Below are 18,366 nucleotides of genomic sequence, written 5' to 3'. Positions count from 1 at the left end.
AAAATCAGTCTATGTCTAGCTGGTGTTCCATAGTTTTCCTTCCCACTTGCATGCACTTACCGTATTTTTCGCTCTACAGTGGTACCTCGCAAGACGAATGCCTCGCAAGACGGAAAACTCGCAAAACGAAAGGGTTTTTGGTTTTTTGAGTTGCTTTGCAAGACGATTTTCCCTATGGGCTTGCTTCGCAAGACGGAAACGTCTTGCAAATTTGTTTCCTTTTTCTTAAAACCGTTAATACAGTTGCTACTTGACTTGGTAGCCTTTTTTGAGGTTTTTGAAGACTTTGGTGATTTTTGAAGCTGTTCCAAAACTTTTCCGACACCGTGCTTCGCAAGACGAAAAAAAACGGAAGTTGAAAAAACTCGCGGAACGAATTAATTTCATCTTGCGAGGCACCACTGTATAAGACGCACCAGACCACAAGACGCACCTAGTTTTTGGAGGAGGAAAACAAGAAAAAAAATATTCTGAATCTCAGAAGCCAGAACAGCAAGAGGGATCGCTGCGCAGTGAAAGCAGCAATCCCTCTTGCTGTTCTGGCTTCTGGGATAGCTGCGCAGCCTGCATTCGCTCCATAAGACGCACACACATTTCCCCTTACTTTTTAGGAGGGAAAAAGTGAGTCTTATAGAGCAAAAAATACGGTACATTTTGCCTTATGTTTTCATGCATCTTGTAGACATGGGAGTAAGTTGCAAAACCCATTCCTTCCATACGAATATGGACTCTTGCAGAAGGGCTGATGTTCCTTACAAATGTTGACCATTTGGGGCTCTCACCTCACCTTTTCCTTACACTTACCAGGTCTGAGACAAGATTATGCGTCTACTTCAGCATCTGTATCAAGAAACAGCTCCAGCGTGTCTCTCCATTCGAGCAAGAAAGGGACAAGCAGCGACCAGGAATTTGATCGCTACAGCCTTGAGGACGAAGAGGAAGAATTCGACCACCTGCCCCCTCCGCAGCCTCGGTTGACCCGCTGCTCCCCTTTCCAAAGAGGAATTCCCCATTCACAGACTTTTTCCAGTATACGGGACTGCAGGAGAAGCCCGACTTCCCCATATTTCCCCTCAAACAATTATCCGCAGCAACAGTGTTACTCTCCTCAAGCCCAGAATCCTCTTGAGACACAACCAAACAGGATTAATGGAGGTAAAGTTGGCTGGCTGTGTATTTTCTGATGAATGGATTTATTTTGCCCTTCTGGTGCCAAATCTTTAATTTTGAGGCAGGTTTCTTTTGGCCGAATTCTGTATTCCTGGAGGGCATTCACTTCTCTAGGCAGTGGCTGGAGGCTAGAAATATGAAGACCACAAACTGGTCTCCAATGAGTGGTCCACTATTATGGGACCCATGTCCCGAGTCATTATAACTTAGAGGTGAAATGTTAAAGTGTAGATCCTCAGTGTCCCTGTCTCTGTCTCTCTTGCTGGTCACATCACTCACTGTTTTAAACAGGGGTGGAAAACCTGTGATCTTCCCATTGTTGTGATACTACAGCTCTTATCATCCCAGTTGCTGAGGGGAGTTGGATTTCGTCAGCACCTGAGAGGCCAGAGCTTTCCCATCCCTGTATAATAAATCACTTTCATTTTTCTCACTAGGGAAATAGTCAGCTAAACTTTTACAACACCATTATTAGAAGACAGGAGGATGTAAAGTCAAGATTAAGTTTGCCAGTTGGGCATCTTTGGTTTAGTTTATGAATCCCCTTTTGAAGAAACCAGTACTGAATGCTATTCATAAAGATCTAAAATGTTTATATATATATATATATATATATTTGTTTTCGTAGATTTTCACGGGTACAGGAATGCAGGTTTTGGTGTCCTCGGGTGTCTTCCCGTGTAAAAGTTGGGGTGTCTAGGCGACGTTTCGACGAGGTCTCACTCGTCATCTTCAGGCTGGTGCTTTCGGCTTCTTGTTACTGGAACAGAGCGGGATCTCAGTGTTTGAGTTCCTATAAATACTGTAGAGGGGTGTGGTGTATTGCCTCAAAAGTTCTGGGCAGAGGGGAAGTTCCCAGGCTAGTGTTCTTTTCTTCTTTTGTTCCTTATGTTGGTGAGTGCTTTCTGTTCTTCTTTGTGTAAATTGCTTCTGGGTGGTTTGCTGGAGCAGAGGATGTTGGTGACTTCAAGTCTGATTTTATTGGCTTCATCTGGGTTGATTTTGGTTAGGCTAGCTTCGACTCCGCATATGATGTTTTCCGTGGGGATGCGTCTCGGGGTAACTGCAAAGTTGAAACCTTTGGAGAGTACTTTGGTTTCAGTTGAGGTGAGGATCCTGTCTGATATCCCTCAAGTAATTAAGGAACAAAAGAAGAAAAGAACACTAGCCTGGGAACTTCCCCTCTGCCCAGAACTTTTGAGGCAATACACCACACCCCTCTACAGTATTTATAGGAACTCAAACACTGAGATCCCGCTCTGTTCCAGTAACAAGAAGCCGAAAGCACCAGCCTGAAGATGACGAGTGAGACCTCGTCGAAACGTCGCCTAGACACCCCAACTTTTACACGGGAAGACACCCGAGGACACCAAAACCTGCATATATATATATATATATATATATATCAGAGTCAGTGTGTGGTCTCCAGTATCCATTGCTTTCAATCAACTTAGTTGTATGTCACCCATTAAGCAGTGCACACTGGAAACTGTCTCAGCGCAATCTTGCCTTCCTTAATACTGGTTGCCAAACAAAAGAGAATGCTTTCTGAAGTAAAATAGTTTTTTGTTAGCCAGTTGTTTTTATTGCTTTTCAAAAATTTTAACAAATCAACATCAAATTAATTCAAATTTAATACAAATTTAAAAGTTGACTTCCCACCTTGCTTCCATGACGTCTCTCGTCCCTCCTTTACTTGCTGCTCAATGTAACATACTTTTCCCAATTCCATTTCAGTACTTAAAATATTTTAGCATTTTATCATTCATATTTAATTCCCCCCTTTTCATTTAACAGTTTTTTAACAGCTAGTGAAAATGGGGGCAGTGTAGAGCCCTGATTACATATGGATGCAGTAGTGTAACACTCATCTAGTTGTAATCAAGAACCTGTTGGAAGATTTTGGGTATGATTCCTGAGAAGGGAAGGTTCAGTATCTTATGGACATGCCTTTCATTTGTGGATCTCCCCAAAGATGGCACATGCCAGAATTCTGTTATGTTGAATCTTAATGAGTACAGTAGGCTGGTCAGGATGAACTTTTGAGACTCTTCTGAGTGAGTTTTTAGAGGAAGTGCTGCTGTGCAATCTCTGCCTGTGAACACATATCAGACTTTCATCTGCTTCATCAACACTTACATATGCAGCCCAGAGGCTGAGCATTGAAACAGCACCCCCACCCCCAATATAGTTTTACCTCTGCCGTTAACGGAGTAGGCAGGCTTAAGCTGCTATATCTCCCCTCTGCAATCGGAGAATAATAATAATAATATATGCTTTGTAAGATTTCCTGTGATTATGGATGGAGGACTCTTTTTTTTGAACACCCTAAAGCGCTAAGTAAACGTTAAACATTATTCTTATTTCTCAATCATTTTACATTAATTATACAGGCTGAATATCTAGCTGTAGAAGCAGGTCCCTGAACCTATATTATTAATTAGAAGTTAATAGCTATGTAAAATAAGCATGAATAATAAATACATCATAAGTGATCACAGTGATCGGTGCCCAGAAGCTGTTTAAATATGTTGCAAATGTAGTCCTAAGAAAATAAGTTTTTCTCCCTTTTCTATCTGATCATCTGTCATGGAGTTTTGCTGTTCTTTTTGTCATAATATCCCACATTAATCTAGTATAGTGGCATCATTCTGGAAGCAGTTTTTCCTATCTCCTTACCCTGGTTCTCTCTCTCTCTCTTTTTCTTATCCCACCTGTTTCCTTCCATAAGAACTTATGAAGACATCTGTTAAATTGGACTGTATATTCATTTGGTCCAGCATTCTGCTCTATGTGGTTGGTGTCAGGCCAAAACATTTCACTGCCTGAATTGGCCCCCTCCAGGTGCATCACCAGGTACATGCAGCATCATTCAGATACCAGTCCCTGCCTTCAACAATTTCCTCCCACAACGTTCATGGTGCTGCCTGAAGCAGATGGCTTCACCTGGATTCACCACAGGACCATCCCTGCCATCAGTAGCCAGGCAGGTCCTTCTGGAAATGGACGAACAAGACATGGAGGCAGTTTTTTTGTTCCCCTCCAGCATCTAATACTCTGTGGTATACTGCCTCTAGCATGGACGCTTTACTTAGCTTATCATGGCTTCCCTTTACTTCATCATCTTCCTTCTCACCCTGTTGGTGGTCTTGAATAACGCATGCTAATGCCTTTGCACTCTACTAATTGTTACTACGACTGGTGTCAACTGTAGCAAACATCTCTATGGAAAGTTAACATATTGGGTTGCTTCCAGTGCTGCACAAGCAGTGTTCTCTGCAAGCAGTGAGCCTTCCCTCTCCCTGGGCACCCTCCAAATCTACTCTTGAGGTTCCCCCAGACCGCGGGAAAAGATTCTGAGGGTGTGCAGAAGGCTGAATCGGGGAGAAAAGGAGAAGGAAGTCCCATTATGTAAGTGGAAGTCTTGTCACACAGCAGCATATTGGGTTCAAGCAGCCATGCGTAAACTAGTTACTATTGTTCTCAGTGTGCAGTTTTGCATTCTTGGCAAATAGTTTCTGGCAGGGCCGTAACACAAGCGCATGCTGTTAAATCTAGCTGCAGTATGGCAAATAGAGGTAAGAGGAGGATTGGGCAGGAGATGGGCATTTCATAGAATCCTAGAGTTTGACAGGACCTCTTAGACCGTTAAACTCTGTGCTTGCTTCCCCACTGCCACCACTTTTGTGGCGATCACACAGGGTCCCCAGACGTTTAACGGTCTGTTGATCCCTGTGCCACCACTGTGCTCGCTCCCCCCCTGCCACCAACCCGTTACTCTCGGGTAAAACACTGAGTCCAGGCAGTTGTTAAAAGTGAACCAAATAAACAAGTTTATTTTATAAATATTAACAAGTTTATGGTTTCTCAGATAATCTTCCTGTCAGTGTCTTAACTTTAGTTTTGCTACCGGCCTATACCTTCCTAATACCTTCTGACTGATTATCTCAACTGTTTGGCTGACTCCCCTTAACAAATTCTCTCCCTCTCTCACACCAGACTAGCCCAACCCACAGACTTCTCTTCTCTGTCTCTTCTAACTCCAGACTGTCTTCTCAACCACCCTAACTCTAACTCCTCCCCTTGGGTTCCCATTGGTTAGTCATTTTACAATTAGTTAACCCTTTCCTTATGAACCCAGTATGATGTCACACACCTAGGAGGGCAAACGCCACACTCATGTTCTGTTGGTTGGCTGGGGCTGGAACAACAGAATGATTGTGTAGCCCATGTCCATGAGCATATTCTAAAGGAAAAGCTATCCTTCACCCAAGGGGGTTTCTTGCCTTCCATGTTAGTGCATAGCACTTCTACTGTTGACAGTACTTTGCCCAATAATTTTTATGGTTTTTCATGTAAATGCAAAAACAACATATAACTAGGTACTTCGACTTTTCAATGTTGAAATATTTTTGCCCTAACTTAATTTATTGCAGCTCTTAAGATGGCGGATCTACAGATATCAGATACTGGGAACAAAGAGTTGGAGCAGCTGTTGCCTTTAGTACCTTACATGGCCAGCAAGTTAACTTCTGGGAAGTTCTTCCAACAAAATATTAAAATACAAAATGCTCGGGTTGCAAACGTGATCCATGCGGGATGCATGTTCGCAACCCGCAGTGTCTGCGCACGCATGGGTTGCAATTTGGCGCTTCTGCGCATGTGCGACTGCCAAAACCCGGAAGAAACCCGTTCCAGTACTTCCGGGTTTCGGCGGGTCCATAACCTGAAAAAACGCAACCTCAAGCATCTGTAACCCGAGGTATGACTGTACAGTAGTCCAAACATTAAAAGCTTCCCTAAACACTGGCATCATACCAGGCTGTGGAAGATATTAGGTGGTGGTGGTATCATAGCTCCTCCTGGAGGTGGCACAGACAATGGAGTAGGTGGAATTTTGCCTTGCTGAAATTCAGCCGTTGTTGCCATTGCGGAGGACAGAATGTCACGTTAAGTTCTCCTTGGGCCCAGTCAAGGAGAGTTTCTTTTTATGTTATGAGACATTTGGTGAGAGGTGACTTGACCACAAGCGGTTCCTAATGCTGACAATGATTTTCCTTTGTTGCAGACAAGCTCCGAAGGAGCATGCCAAACTTGGCTCGGATGCCCAGCACCCCAACCCTCAGTACCAATGTTGGCCCTGCCATCACTGTGAGGAACAGCCTAAGCTTTGATTCTAATCTGCATGGAGCTGGTAACGGGATATCAAGAATACAGTCCTGCAGTAAGTGTGAAATCTTTATATTTCATTGTGGGATGGGAAGCTGTCAGGGTACAGCGCTTTACAGTGGTACCCCAGGTTACAGACACTTCAGGTTACAGACTCCACTAACCCAGAAATAGTACCTTCAGGATAAGAAAAGAAATCGCGTGGCAGGAGGCCCCATTAGCTAATGTGGTACCTCAGGTTAAGAACAGTTTCAGATTAAGAACAGACCTCCAGAACAAATTAAGTACTTAACCCGAGGTACCACTATATTTTAAATCACCAGTATTCTGGGATGAATCATGGGCAGTGATCCTTTAATACCAGGCATGTCTGGGTTTTCTTAGCATGCATTTGTGTATGGCTTAGAAAAGCTGTAGCCATTTTAATGGGTTTTTTCCCCTTCCTAAAATTGTTTGTGTGCTTAAAAAAACCATTTTACACATTCAACAGGAACAAGTTACTAAGCTTTATAAAGGATTGGGGGTGGCGAGGTTCAAGTGTGGTTCTGTTTAACATACAAGGAATGTATACATTAGTCCAAACCGATTAGCCTGTTAAAATGTCCTGGCACTGAAAGAGAAAAAAAATCAATATATAGAGAGGGTAAATGTGCTTTGGTGCTATTTTGCCCCTTTCTTGGTTTTTTTAAAGGTACAGTGGTGCCTCGCAAGACGAAAAGAATCCGTTCTGTGATTCTCTTCGTCTAGCGGTTTTTTTCATCTTGCGAAGCAAGCCCATTGAAGGATTAGCGGATTAGCGCTATTAGCGGCTTTTAGAGGCTTTCAGTGGCTTATCTGCTGATCGGATCAGCTGATTAGCGGCTTAGAAAAAGGGGGGGGAGGGAAAAACCCCAGCAGGAACTCGCAAGACATTGTCGTCTTGCGAAGCAAGCCCATAGGAAATTCATTTTGCGAAGCACCTCCAAAACGGAAAACTCTTTCGTCTAGCGAGGTTTCCGTCTTGTGAGGCATCCGTCTTGCGGGGCACCACTGTACCTGAATGCTGTGTAATTTGGGGTTTCACTTTTTTGTCACTCTTCCTCTGCCTTTTGGAAGGTGACTTTCCAACAGCTTCCCCTCAGCCAAACAACCAAACAAGGCAGTTCAAGGTCTTGAAGCTGCCGTATGACTTTCCCATCAAGTTGGTGCAATAAAACAGCAGCTGATTCCACCAGAGAGCAGGGTTGCATAATGTCTTGGGTCCTTTAGCGCTGATTCCTAGTGACAATTCGTACCAAGCCAAATTTAGATTGTGCTGCTAAATCTGTACTGTCACTTTTTAGCTGTGAAACATGAAGCTGAGGGGATGTGGTTTTTTGAAGTAACAGATACTGAGTAGCAGTGTTCTACCTTGACAATATTTTTGAAGGGTGTCAGATATTTACATCAGTCTGGCTTAAAATTCTAGCTGAGTAAGAATTGGACTCGCTGGAACTGGCCAGAATGAATTCAGAATTCTTTAGGGAACCAGTGATAGGATTAAGATAGATGCACAGAACTGATGTGGACCGGTTTTCAACAGTTGCTTCCCCTGGGAATTGCAGCAAAGGCAGTGCACTGCCTTGCGGTACCTTAAAAATCTAACACAATATTTTGCTGCATAATTTTCCATGGACTTGAGTTCACTCTGCGAGATGCATGAAGTGAGTTGTAGTTCTGGAAGGTACACAAGGGATCTGAAGCACTTTCGCCAAGCTACAGTTCCCGGGGTTTTCTAGGGGATAGGCACCCATGGCTCCTACTGAAGTGGAAAGAAATGGTTCTGAATTCATGTACTGTAGTACAATACAGTGGCACCTCGGATTAAGTACTTAATTCGTTCCGGAGGTCCGTTCTTAACCTGAAACTGCTCTTAACCAGAAGCACCACTTTAGCTAATGGGGCCTCCCGCTGCTGCCGCGCCGCCGGAGCACGATTTCTGTTCTCATCCTGAAGCAAAGTTCTTAACCCGAGGTAATATTTCTGGGTTCGCGGAGTCTGTAACCTGAAGCGTATGTAACCCGAGGTACCACTGTACTTTTATTGGTGCACGTTTAAGTCTGCGTGACACAAGTGTTATATAAAATAAAACAAAATGACAGAGAAAACTTGGCATATAACAATATAACCTAGTAATTGGCTATCTGCAATCTCTCGGCCTATCCTGCTCCACTGGAGGTTTGTGAGGGCGAAATGCTGCTCTGAGCAAAACACAGCAAGGAAATATTAACAACATACATGGAACAAAGCCTTGTCTCTTTCTAGGTTACTGCATCCTGAAGCCATCTTTTGGGCTGTCTTTATTGTCTTACGTACTTGACCTATAAATGCATTTGACGAGTCTAGGGTTGCCTTCAGGAGTGTGTGGATCTTTGTGGCACACAGACCGGTAAACCCTTGGGTTTTTTGTGGTTATTTATTTATTTATTTGCACTCCCTTTCTCTAGTTCCTTCTCCAGGGCAACTTCAACACAGAGTTCACAGTGTGGGACACTTTCCAATATCGGTTCGGCAGCCTCTCAAAGCCACAGCCTATGTCAGCCCAACCGTTCAAGGGAGCAGCAGCAGCAGCGGCGGTGGTGGTGTTCCGTTGTCCGGCAACTTACAGCTACACTCCAACACAGGCATCCCGATGCCAAACAAGACTGCAAACGCCAGCATTGCAGCTCGCAGTGGCCTCCCAAGGCCTTCCCTGGCTATAGGGGGGAGCAGCATACCCAGGAGCAAAATTGCACAGCCAATCCGAAGGTAGGAGTTGACTTGCTAAAGGGAAAAATTGGAGTGTTTTTATGCAGCAACTGGAGAACTGGTTGAGCAATCAGCCCTCTCTGGAGAGCTGTAAGGCTGTCAGGAGGGGGCTGGACGTCTCTCGAGTGAGAATTTGCAGCCCTGGAATAGCTCGGATTCTCTGGGAGAGTCATGAGAGCTAAACTGGTATCAAATGGATAAAGGTTGAACAGTGCAGATTTGAATATAATGCCTTAGCTTAACAAGTCTGTTGTAGATCAATACTTTTTCTTGAAGTTATAGTCAGGTGTGGTGTAGTAGTTAAGAGCGGTAGTCTCGTAATCTGGTGAACCGGGTTCGCGTCTACGCTCCTCCACATGCAGCTGCTGGGTGACCTTGGGCTAGTCACACTTCTCTGAAGTCTCTCAGCCCCACTCACCTCACAGAGTGTTTGTTGTGGGGGAGGAAGGGAAAAGGAGAATGTTAGCCGCTTTGAGACTCCTTAGGGTAGTGATAAAGTGGGATGTCAAATCCCAAACTCTCTTACCGGAGACGGAGGGTGATTAAAGAAAAGCAAGTTGCAACTTACTTCTGAGTAATCAAGCATAGGGCTGCCTTTATGGACTACCTAAAAAGGATGCACTTGTCCACCACCTGAGCCCATAATAGAAGCCTCACATGACCACTTTTTCTAGGGCTGAGTATAGACTTTAGTTTAGAGGATTCACTCCCCACAAATTTAGCCGTTGTTGGAAACCTCAGCAAAGGAGAATGCTCTTGTGCTCAGGTCCCACCTGTGCCTTTCCCCACAGGTATTTGGTTGGCCCAGGTGAGAACAGGATGTTGTAGTCTTTAAATAAGCACCTGCCGCGGACAAAAAAGGAGTGAGAAACTGCCTTTAATAATATGCAAGAAGTCCCTTTCATGCAACACTTTCTATATCCTTCAGAAATAAATTACCCTGCGCCATGTGTAATTTATGAGGGAAATAGACTTTTTCCCCTCTTTTTTGCTGCCTGACTGCAGCTGAACCAACTGGAGATAAGATTTTGAGAGTTGCCCAAACAAAGCTGCAGTTGACTTGGAGAGTTGCGTGTTGTGCCAGGCCTACTCTTGTTCTGCTCTTCTGTTCTCCTGCAGGGTTGATCAGACTTTTCCAAGAAGAATCAGGAAAGTGCTTTCCAACTCCCTCCTTTTAAGAATATTTTAAAGTAAAAGGAAGCCAGCGATCGTATAAACTTAGCTTGCGACCCACTAAACAGAATGCTGCCTGCTAAAACGTAAAGGGACCCCTGACCATTAGGTCCAGTCATGACCGACTCTGGGGTTGCGGCGCTCATCTCGCTTTATTGGCAGAGGGAGCTGGCGTACAGCTTCCGGGTCATGTGGCCAGGGTGACTAAGCCGCTTCTGGCGAACCAGAGCAGCACACAGAAACACCGTTTACCTTCCCGCCGGAGTGGTAGCTATTTATCTACTTGCACTTTGACGTGCTTTCGAACTGCTAGCTTGGCAGGAGCAGGGACAGAGCAACAAGAGCTCAATGCTGCCTGCTAGCGAGCAGCAAATAGAGGAGATCACTCAACCCCTAGCAGAGCCCGTCGCATTGGAGAGGAGGCATAGGTCAGCGCTAGGACATGTGCTTAGCATGCAGAAGTCCCCAGGTCCAATTTTGGGCATCTCCAACTGAAAGTAGCATGTGATGGGAAAGACCCTGATGAGACAGATGCTGCTTGGGTAGGTAGACTAATGGTCTGACTCGGTAGAAGAGGGCCTCACCCTGTGTTCCTGTGGCTGATGAACTGTTCCTGGTTTTGTAGGTCGCAAGCTGTGCAGACCAGCTATGTTTTGTTTTTTTTCTAATGGAGCAGCTGGAACACTGTCAGCTACTGCAGTGCGATATTTCCTTGGGGAGAACCCTGATTAAGTTATCCCGTTTCGTTAAGCCAAGAGCCATTTAACAATTCGACATCCACTTTAATTGTGTTGATAGTTTGATAATGAAGTGTTACTAAATGTTAGATATCTGTAATTAAAGGTAGCAACCCAAGGGCTAAGTTCTGGCGCACCGCTGGGCGGCTTAAAAATACCTTTGGCTTCAGTAGGATTTGAGCAACTTAACTGTGTGCATGGATTGCTGCTAAGGTGGTTTAGCACTGGGTCAGGGAGAACTTACCTGCATCGTTCTTGAAATAGTAGCATGTGGGAGATGCAGGGAAGCCTTCTATAATTGGCAGTAAAGTATATTAACCTGTACCTCTTACCTTGGACAGTCTATCCAAAAACACCGTCTGGAAATCTGCAAAATCATTGGCACACAGTTGCTGAATCTCTTTAACTAGATGTGCCAGGGATTGAACCAGCATGGGCTCTACCACAGAACTACCATTTATCCCAAAATTACTGGAAAAAAGGGTGGGGGAGGGGGGGAAGGTGGATTCGAAACTCACTCATATTTTGAAAGGAACTCTGCATGTTTACAGCTGTTGAGAAAATGGTCTCTCTTAGAGTACCTGCCATACGTTTAAAGCACATGACTGCCCCTAAAGAATTGTAGGAGCTATAGTTTAAGGGCGCTGGGAAACTTCAAATGTACATGGTGCATGTTTTTAGCATGTACCACATGGTAAAATGGTTACGTGAGGAAGACTTAATACATAATCTGGTAGATGTATACCTTCATCATGGAGCTTGTGAGTCAGCCAACCTCCCAGCTCTGTTCATACTTTAAAAAAAAAAAAATTAACTGTAGACCAAACTGAGTGTTTTTAGTGCCTCTACACTCCCATTTGTTAACCTTTTGAATCACTTATTTTGCACCGCATATTTCATCACTTGTGATGCACGGTTGACATGTATGGTCAGGATTTTCTGGGCCCACTACACTGTATGTGGATGAAACCCACTGACACAGCTTTGCATAAAATTTACATGTGTCTTGTTGTATTTGAAAAACCTACTTGTCCCATCTTTGAGGGACTATCAGAAGCCTCTTATCTGAGAGTGATGGTTCATTTTTAAAAATGAAAAGAAGGCTAAAGCCTCTTTCCAAACTCTGTAGGGATGACAGACAGATACTGTGTGTTGCCTTCTCTTAAGCTATAATTTAATACCTCTGTTCCTCTGAAGTGGCCCCTGAAATCCACCAGTAGCAGCATAGGCATTTTTTCATGTCGGGGTGGGGGAGCGCTGAGGAGAAATGAGTTTCCACAAGGTGTAGACTACTGGTCCTTCCTCAATTTGCAGTTGACAGTTTAGTCCAGGGGTCAGCAACCTTTTTTACCCGTGGGCCAGTCCACCATCCCTCAGACCTTGTGGGGGGCCGGACTATATTTTGAAAAAAAATAACCAATTCCTATGCCCCACAAATAACCCAGAGATGCATTTGAAATTAAAAGCACACATTCTACTCATGTAAAAACATGCTGATTCCCAGACCATCTGTGGGCTGGATTGAGAAGGCGATTGGGCCGCATCCAGCCCACGGGCCTTAGATTGCCTACCCCTGGTTTAGTCCATGGGGAAAATAGAAGAGAAATTCTGAATTCTTTATTAGTGTTTCTTGAATCTGTCATTTTAGATATTAGGAGTCATAACATCTCCCGGGGGCTTCCTATCTTGATTCTTGATATCCTTCCCTACACAACGTAGATAACTGGGGCTGCCTACATACTTTCCCTCGAAGAATTCTGGGCACTGTAGTTTACTGCTTTCAGAGTTAAAATTGCCAGCAATCCTACAGTGCCCAAACTTCTTTGAGTGGGGAAAATGTGCTTTGAAGCTATAGCCTCAGCTGCTTTCCTCACAGTCACGCAGTCAAAAGGCTCTCTTGACCTCATCCTGTGCATTGTGAAAGGCAAACAGATGCATCGACAAAGTAGTTTCTTCTCTGTAATGTGTGTTGTCACTCTTTTCCCCAGTGCTTACCCTAAACTATGGTTTGTTTCTTGAAACAGTTTTCTCCAGCCGCCAAAACCTCTTTCTTCGCTTAGTACTCTACGGGACGGCAACTGGAGGGATGGCTGCTATTGACAATGGGTCGAGCCGAAATTCAGATTCTCCTACCCAGCTGGCTGGGTAAATATAACTGTGAGAGGCTGGATGAATAACACAGGGCTGTTTCTTACTCTTCTGTCATTGTCGTTGGTCACTAAACATATTACACTTAGTTGTTTGCTCAGAAAAACAAACAAACAGCAGTGTTGTCAAATTAACATTGCAGCATTATGGTTTAGGTTTTTAAAAACACATGCATAAAGTATCCCACTGGGGGGAGCCAAAATGTGACTTCTGGGTGCTTTGCCATAACAGTGTTCAGATCTCTTTGATTTGTGTACTACTTTTTGTTGCTTTAACGAGTTCCTTGCAAATTGACAAAATAGATCCATATCCTTACCTGCTTCTTCTTTTGTAGCCTTTCCAAGGGAGTGTATTTTTGCACACACACCCACACACCCACATTTTGCTTGAATCATAGGGTATCAAAGCATTTTGTGTGTGCCATAAATCTACCCCCCCCCCCACACTTTTTAATAGTAAGGTACTGTTATGTTCAAGATGTTTCTAACCATGCCAATCTCCCCAAATCCATCTACAGCTATCCACGCACAGATGCGGACATCCATACACATATTTCTAACTGCATGGGGGAATATGGATGGTTTTCAGCTGCTTAAGAAGTCACATCCAGTTCCAGTCAGATTCTTGGTGATACTCAGTTCACCTGTCCTTGGGCCTGTGTGTATGTTAGAGAGATGGGGCGAGATGTCTGGTTTTAGACCTTTCCCCACTCTTGGGACTTGAAAAAGAGTATTTTTCCCCCCTTACATCACATGCCAGGTCTATTCTTGAGTACATATATTGTTGGATTGGGGCCATGATGGACAAGATGACAGCTGTGTTGTATGTTTATGTTGTGAGAGCACACACTAAAGTATTTGCTCGAAACTGCCATGACTTCCTGGTCAACACGAACCTGTTCTCTCATTTCCTTGTTCCAATGTTAATTTATTATCACGGGGATGTTGTATTTATAAAGAGGGCGTAAATTGCATTGCACTTGAAAGATGCGATGGTCTCTTAAATGGTTGGGTTTCGATACTTTGTAATAAAGAATAAAATTGCAATGTTTTATTAACACTTGTGTTTGGTGAAAACAAACAGGTTTTCATGGAAGTAAAACTTTTTTGATAGACCTTTTGCAAGAAAAAAAAATTGCACTAATCAATGCTTTCTTACTATGGGGATATGATTTTAATACTTGATTACAACTTGTATTCTGCTGATCTGGAATGTTTCAGAAATAAAGAAATCTATTTCAGCAATCTCATGCCATTCTTGGATGTGCAATAGAAATAGTGAGTCTGTCTCTTATTTCCTAAGTGGAGAGCGTTGGACTTTTGCGCCAACACAAAGTGTGTGCAGTGGCGTAAAAATAAAAGGCTGTCCGCAATATCTTTGCTTAGATTTATTTCAAAAACATAATGCAAACGCTGCAAGCTATCACTCCTCCTCACCAGCAGCATACAAAAATATTAATCAACTTAAATACAGTTTTCAAATAATCAATTATCCTATCACATCCCTTCCTGCATCCGGTGCAGAAAATAATTAGTCAAATAGGCAAGAGGCCACAGATGTGAAGCTAAGTACCGTATTTTTCGCTCTATAAAATGCACCAGACCATAAAACACACCTAGTTTTTGGAGAAGGGAAAAAAATATTCTGAATCTCAGAAGCCAGAACAACAAGAGGGATCACTGTGCAGCGAAAGCAGCAATCCCTCTTGCTGTTCTGGCTTCTGGGATAGCTGCGCAACCTGCATTCACTCCATAAGACGCACACACATTTCCCCTTACTTTTTAGGAGGGAAAAGGTGAGTCTTATAGAGCAAAAAATACAGTAGGTCAAACTGCAAACATACACCTGTGAGCTTCAATTAATCAACCCTGATCCTGCTTAGCATCATTGACCACTTTAAGATAAAGAAAAACCAACAGAGAGAAGGGTAGCCAAAATTACTGAGCTCTAAGCATTCTTGGTGGCCAAAGAATTAGGAACATACATTGTGGGGTGGAGAATAATGGAATGTTCTGACAGTCAACATGGCTAGCTGGAACACTGAAACGTGGGGTTACGGGTCCCACTCCTAGCTCCTTTATTACGTACCTCAGACATATTTTCCAGTGCCGCACACCCTTTGCTCCCCCTCACAGCTCTGCCTGAAAAGCACCTGGTGTTCGGAGGCCAGGTATATTTGGAAAAGGGTGGGTGGGAAACTACCTTGCACAGCTGTCCTCCAGGGTACGCAGAAGTGGACTGAAAAGGGTCACTTGATGAACCCTGTCACCGGAGCCTCCATCAGCACACCATGTATCGATGCCACAGGTCGCTGGTATGACACTCAGCATGTTGCACTATAAGGTGTTCTGGCTTTTTGCCTTGCAGCATACAAATACCTAAGTAAGCAAAAGTGAAAAGACATGGAGCACAACATTCCTCAGTTTACCATCCCGGCCTGAGTTGTTTTGTTCAATTGGTGCATGTCCTTATGGTTGGAAAGGAACATTTTAAAAAGGAGGTTGCTGCCAGTTTCTTGTTTCTGTTCATAGTGGGAGATTGTGGGTTACAGAGCAGCCCTAACCCTGGGTCTGGGATCCCCTAAGGGCAAATCAATGTGGCGGAGAAATAGTTGCCGGCGCTTTGTGCCTTCCTCAGTTCAATTGGCCCTGTTAAAACCAGGGAGTAAAACAGTAAGTGTAATTAAATATCCATGTTCTTTTTGGGTCCTGTAGAAACTCCCCTTTACAATAACCATTCACACTGTGTGAGGGTCACTTTACAGAAACTTGCCTTAATAATAATAATAATAATAAATTTTATTTATATCCCGCCCTCCCCAGCCGAAGCCGGGCTCAGGGCAGCTAACAACAATCAAATAATCAAACAGTCAAATAGTCACACAATCTAAAAATATTTCATTATAAAAATTAATTAAATCAAATTGATGGCAACCAATTAAGCAAAATTCTGTGCAGGTTGCCAGAGGAGGGAGTCAGGCTGCGCCCTGACCAAAGGCCTGGCGGAACAACTCTGTCTTGCAGGCCCTGCGGAAAGATGTCAGGTCCCGCAGGGCCCTAGTCTCTTGTGACAGAGCATTCCACCAGATTGGAGCCGCAGCCGAGAAGGCCCTGGCTCTAGTTGAGGCCAGCCTAACCTCTCTGAGGAAAGCCTTCCCTTTCCACCCACACCAGGACAATCTTGTGTGCTACATCAGATATGAAAGTCATATTAGTGTGGTTTTGGTCACTTTCCCCTTCAAAATGAGCAGGGACCTGACCATTTCACATTTATTTTGCAGAATTATAAATTGGTTCATAACTAAGTGTTACTGGAGCATTGTACAGCGAAAGATTAACTATAAAATTGTTTTGTTTTTATAATTATGCAGTTATTCCATGGAATGGCTGGGTCACACAAAAATTGTCTTTAATAGCTGCTTGCCTGATTTCAAGTGCTCACTCCAGAAGGCTGGAATTGCAACACTAAAAGCCCAGTTTTCTGCTGTATGCTACGCACACCTCGGAGGTATGCAACAGTGCCTCATCAGAGGACCACAGCTGCTGGCTGGGAACAGGGGGCATCTGCTTCTATGCATAACAAAGACACTCTGGCAAAAGTGTGAAGAGTGTGTACATGGCTTATCATTTTATCAACTATAGAAGTATAATTCTAAGGTGGAGGGAATTGTCTAATAAATCTCTTAACAGCAAGGGGGCCTGCTGTTCAACTCATTAAACCCACCTCATTCAGTTCAGGAGCAATATGGATCTCTGAATCGGAGCATTCACATGCAAATTGAATAAGAATTGCACTTCAGTCAAATCTACATCTCCCTCCAGCAGCGATTTCTGCCACAGATGCAAGAAGACATTAAGAGGATATTTATTTAAAATCCATAGGAGTAAAGCATGTGTGTGTGTGAAAATCTCAACTGCTGCATTTTATTTTCTGTACATTGCGTTACAAATTCATGACACCTGTGGCTTTTAAATTATACCAGGGCATAGCCCCGGAATCCGTTTTACATGCCAGACCATGGGATGGTGAAGAAAAGCGCCTTTGAGCATGTGCAGTGTGCTTTTTCCTCGTGACAGTAGTTTGAGTCCATGCACACGGATTAAAAGGGTGGAATGCCATAGCCGATGGCATGCTATTTCAGCAGGCTTGCACCTCAGCACATCTCGGATTCCTTCCCAGTAAGGTTGCAACCCTGTACACCAAGGGGGCAGGCCAGGGGAGACAGTATCTCTCCCCTGAGCCCAGGGCTACGTACTCAGTAGTGGGCTAGGTCAAACACATAGAGTAAAAGCAAGCATATGTGATATAAGTGGGGCATCAGGGTGTTTTTTTAAGGATGGCTTCCCCACCCTGCCCCATTGCACACAAACAAAGCTGCTACCTCAGTTCAGGGAATAAGGGGTCCTTGAAAAAATCTAAAGTTCTCATCTGATTAAGCCTAGGTGCTCTGTGAGCCTCACCAAAAAAACTATCTTCATAATGACGCATAATCTACATGTCCAGTTCAGACAGCAGGTTCAGAAGCATCTGCCATAAACATTACCGAACATGTCCAGCCTTCTCCCAAAGCTACTCATTGCAAGGCACAGTTTGTAATAAGAGAAGGGATTTATTGATTATTATTTTTATGAAAACAGTCCATTTGTGACCCATCAGCAAAGGATTAGTGCAAGGGAGAAGATCCAGTTTGTGTAGCATCTCCACCCAAGTGACTAAGCATGAAGGTAAAAGGAAGGTAAGCAGACAGGTGAGCTAAATGTCAGTGTGAGTAGAAGATGAATGATATTTAATCATTTGAGTTATTCATCATCAGCTGGAGGTGAAAAAAAGGTATAGCAACTGGATCTGCAGGAGTACATCTTAGATGGGTAATCCTTTAGAAATCTGCAGTTCAGCTCCTTAGTTTCCAGAGAGGATCCTGTAAAAACTTGCAGCTCTCCTCTAGCAGAGAAGCCCTGAGTGGCTGCAGTAAACTTCAGCCAGGGACCTAAACTAAACCTAACTTTGGAAAAGGGAGGCAAATAAGTATATAGTTCCACATTAGTTAAGCCCACAGTGCAGAACTAGCTGATGGGGAAGTCTACAGACAAAAAGTGTAAGCTTAGCTTTTAGTTTAAGCTCAGTGGAGTCTAGGGATGCATGAATCTCCTAATTCTGGTTTCTTTCAATTTCTTTTGCCCATTCTTAAGTCAACATCATTTTG

General features: G+C 43.7%; 1 protein-coding gene across 2 annotated transcripts in view; it reads left to right on the top strand.

Moving 5' to 3' along the window:
• Positions 1 to 14,407, top strand: part of LOC310699032 (SLAIN motif-containing protein 1-like) — a 39,953-nt gene extending 25,546 nt beyond the window's left edge. For both annotated transcript variants that reach the window (XM_083520617.1, XM_083520618.1), the window contains 4 exons: positions 808 to 1,155; positions 6,239 to 6,394; positions 8,805 to 9,105; positions 13,040 to 14,407. In XM_083520617.1, the coding sequence (XP_083376743.1) occupies positions 808 to 1,155; positions 6,239 to 6,394; positions 8,805 to 9,105; positions 13,040 to 13,115 (881 nt within the window). In that variant the 3' untranslated portion in view covers positions 13,116 to 14,407. The remainder of the gene's footprint in view (positions 1 to 807; positions 1,156 to 6,238; positions 6,395 to 8,804; positions 9,106 to 13,039) is intronic.
• The last annotated feature ends 3,959 nt before the right edge of the window (positions 14,408 to 18,366 follow it).

The sequence above is a fragment of the Podarcis liolepis genome (assembly GCF_965112155.1).
Source record: "Podarcis liolepis genome assembly, contig: HAP1_SCAFFOLD_36, whole genome shotgun sequence".
In the NCBI taxonomy this organism is placed as follows: Eukaryota; Metazoa; Chordata; class Lepidosauria; order Squamata; family Lacertidae; genus Podarcis; species Podarcis liolepis.
The sequence above is the reverse complement of the archived record's forward strand: the minus strand, read 5'-3'. Positions and strand labels throughout refer to the sequence as shown.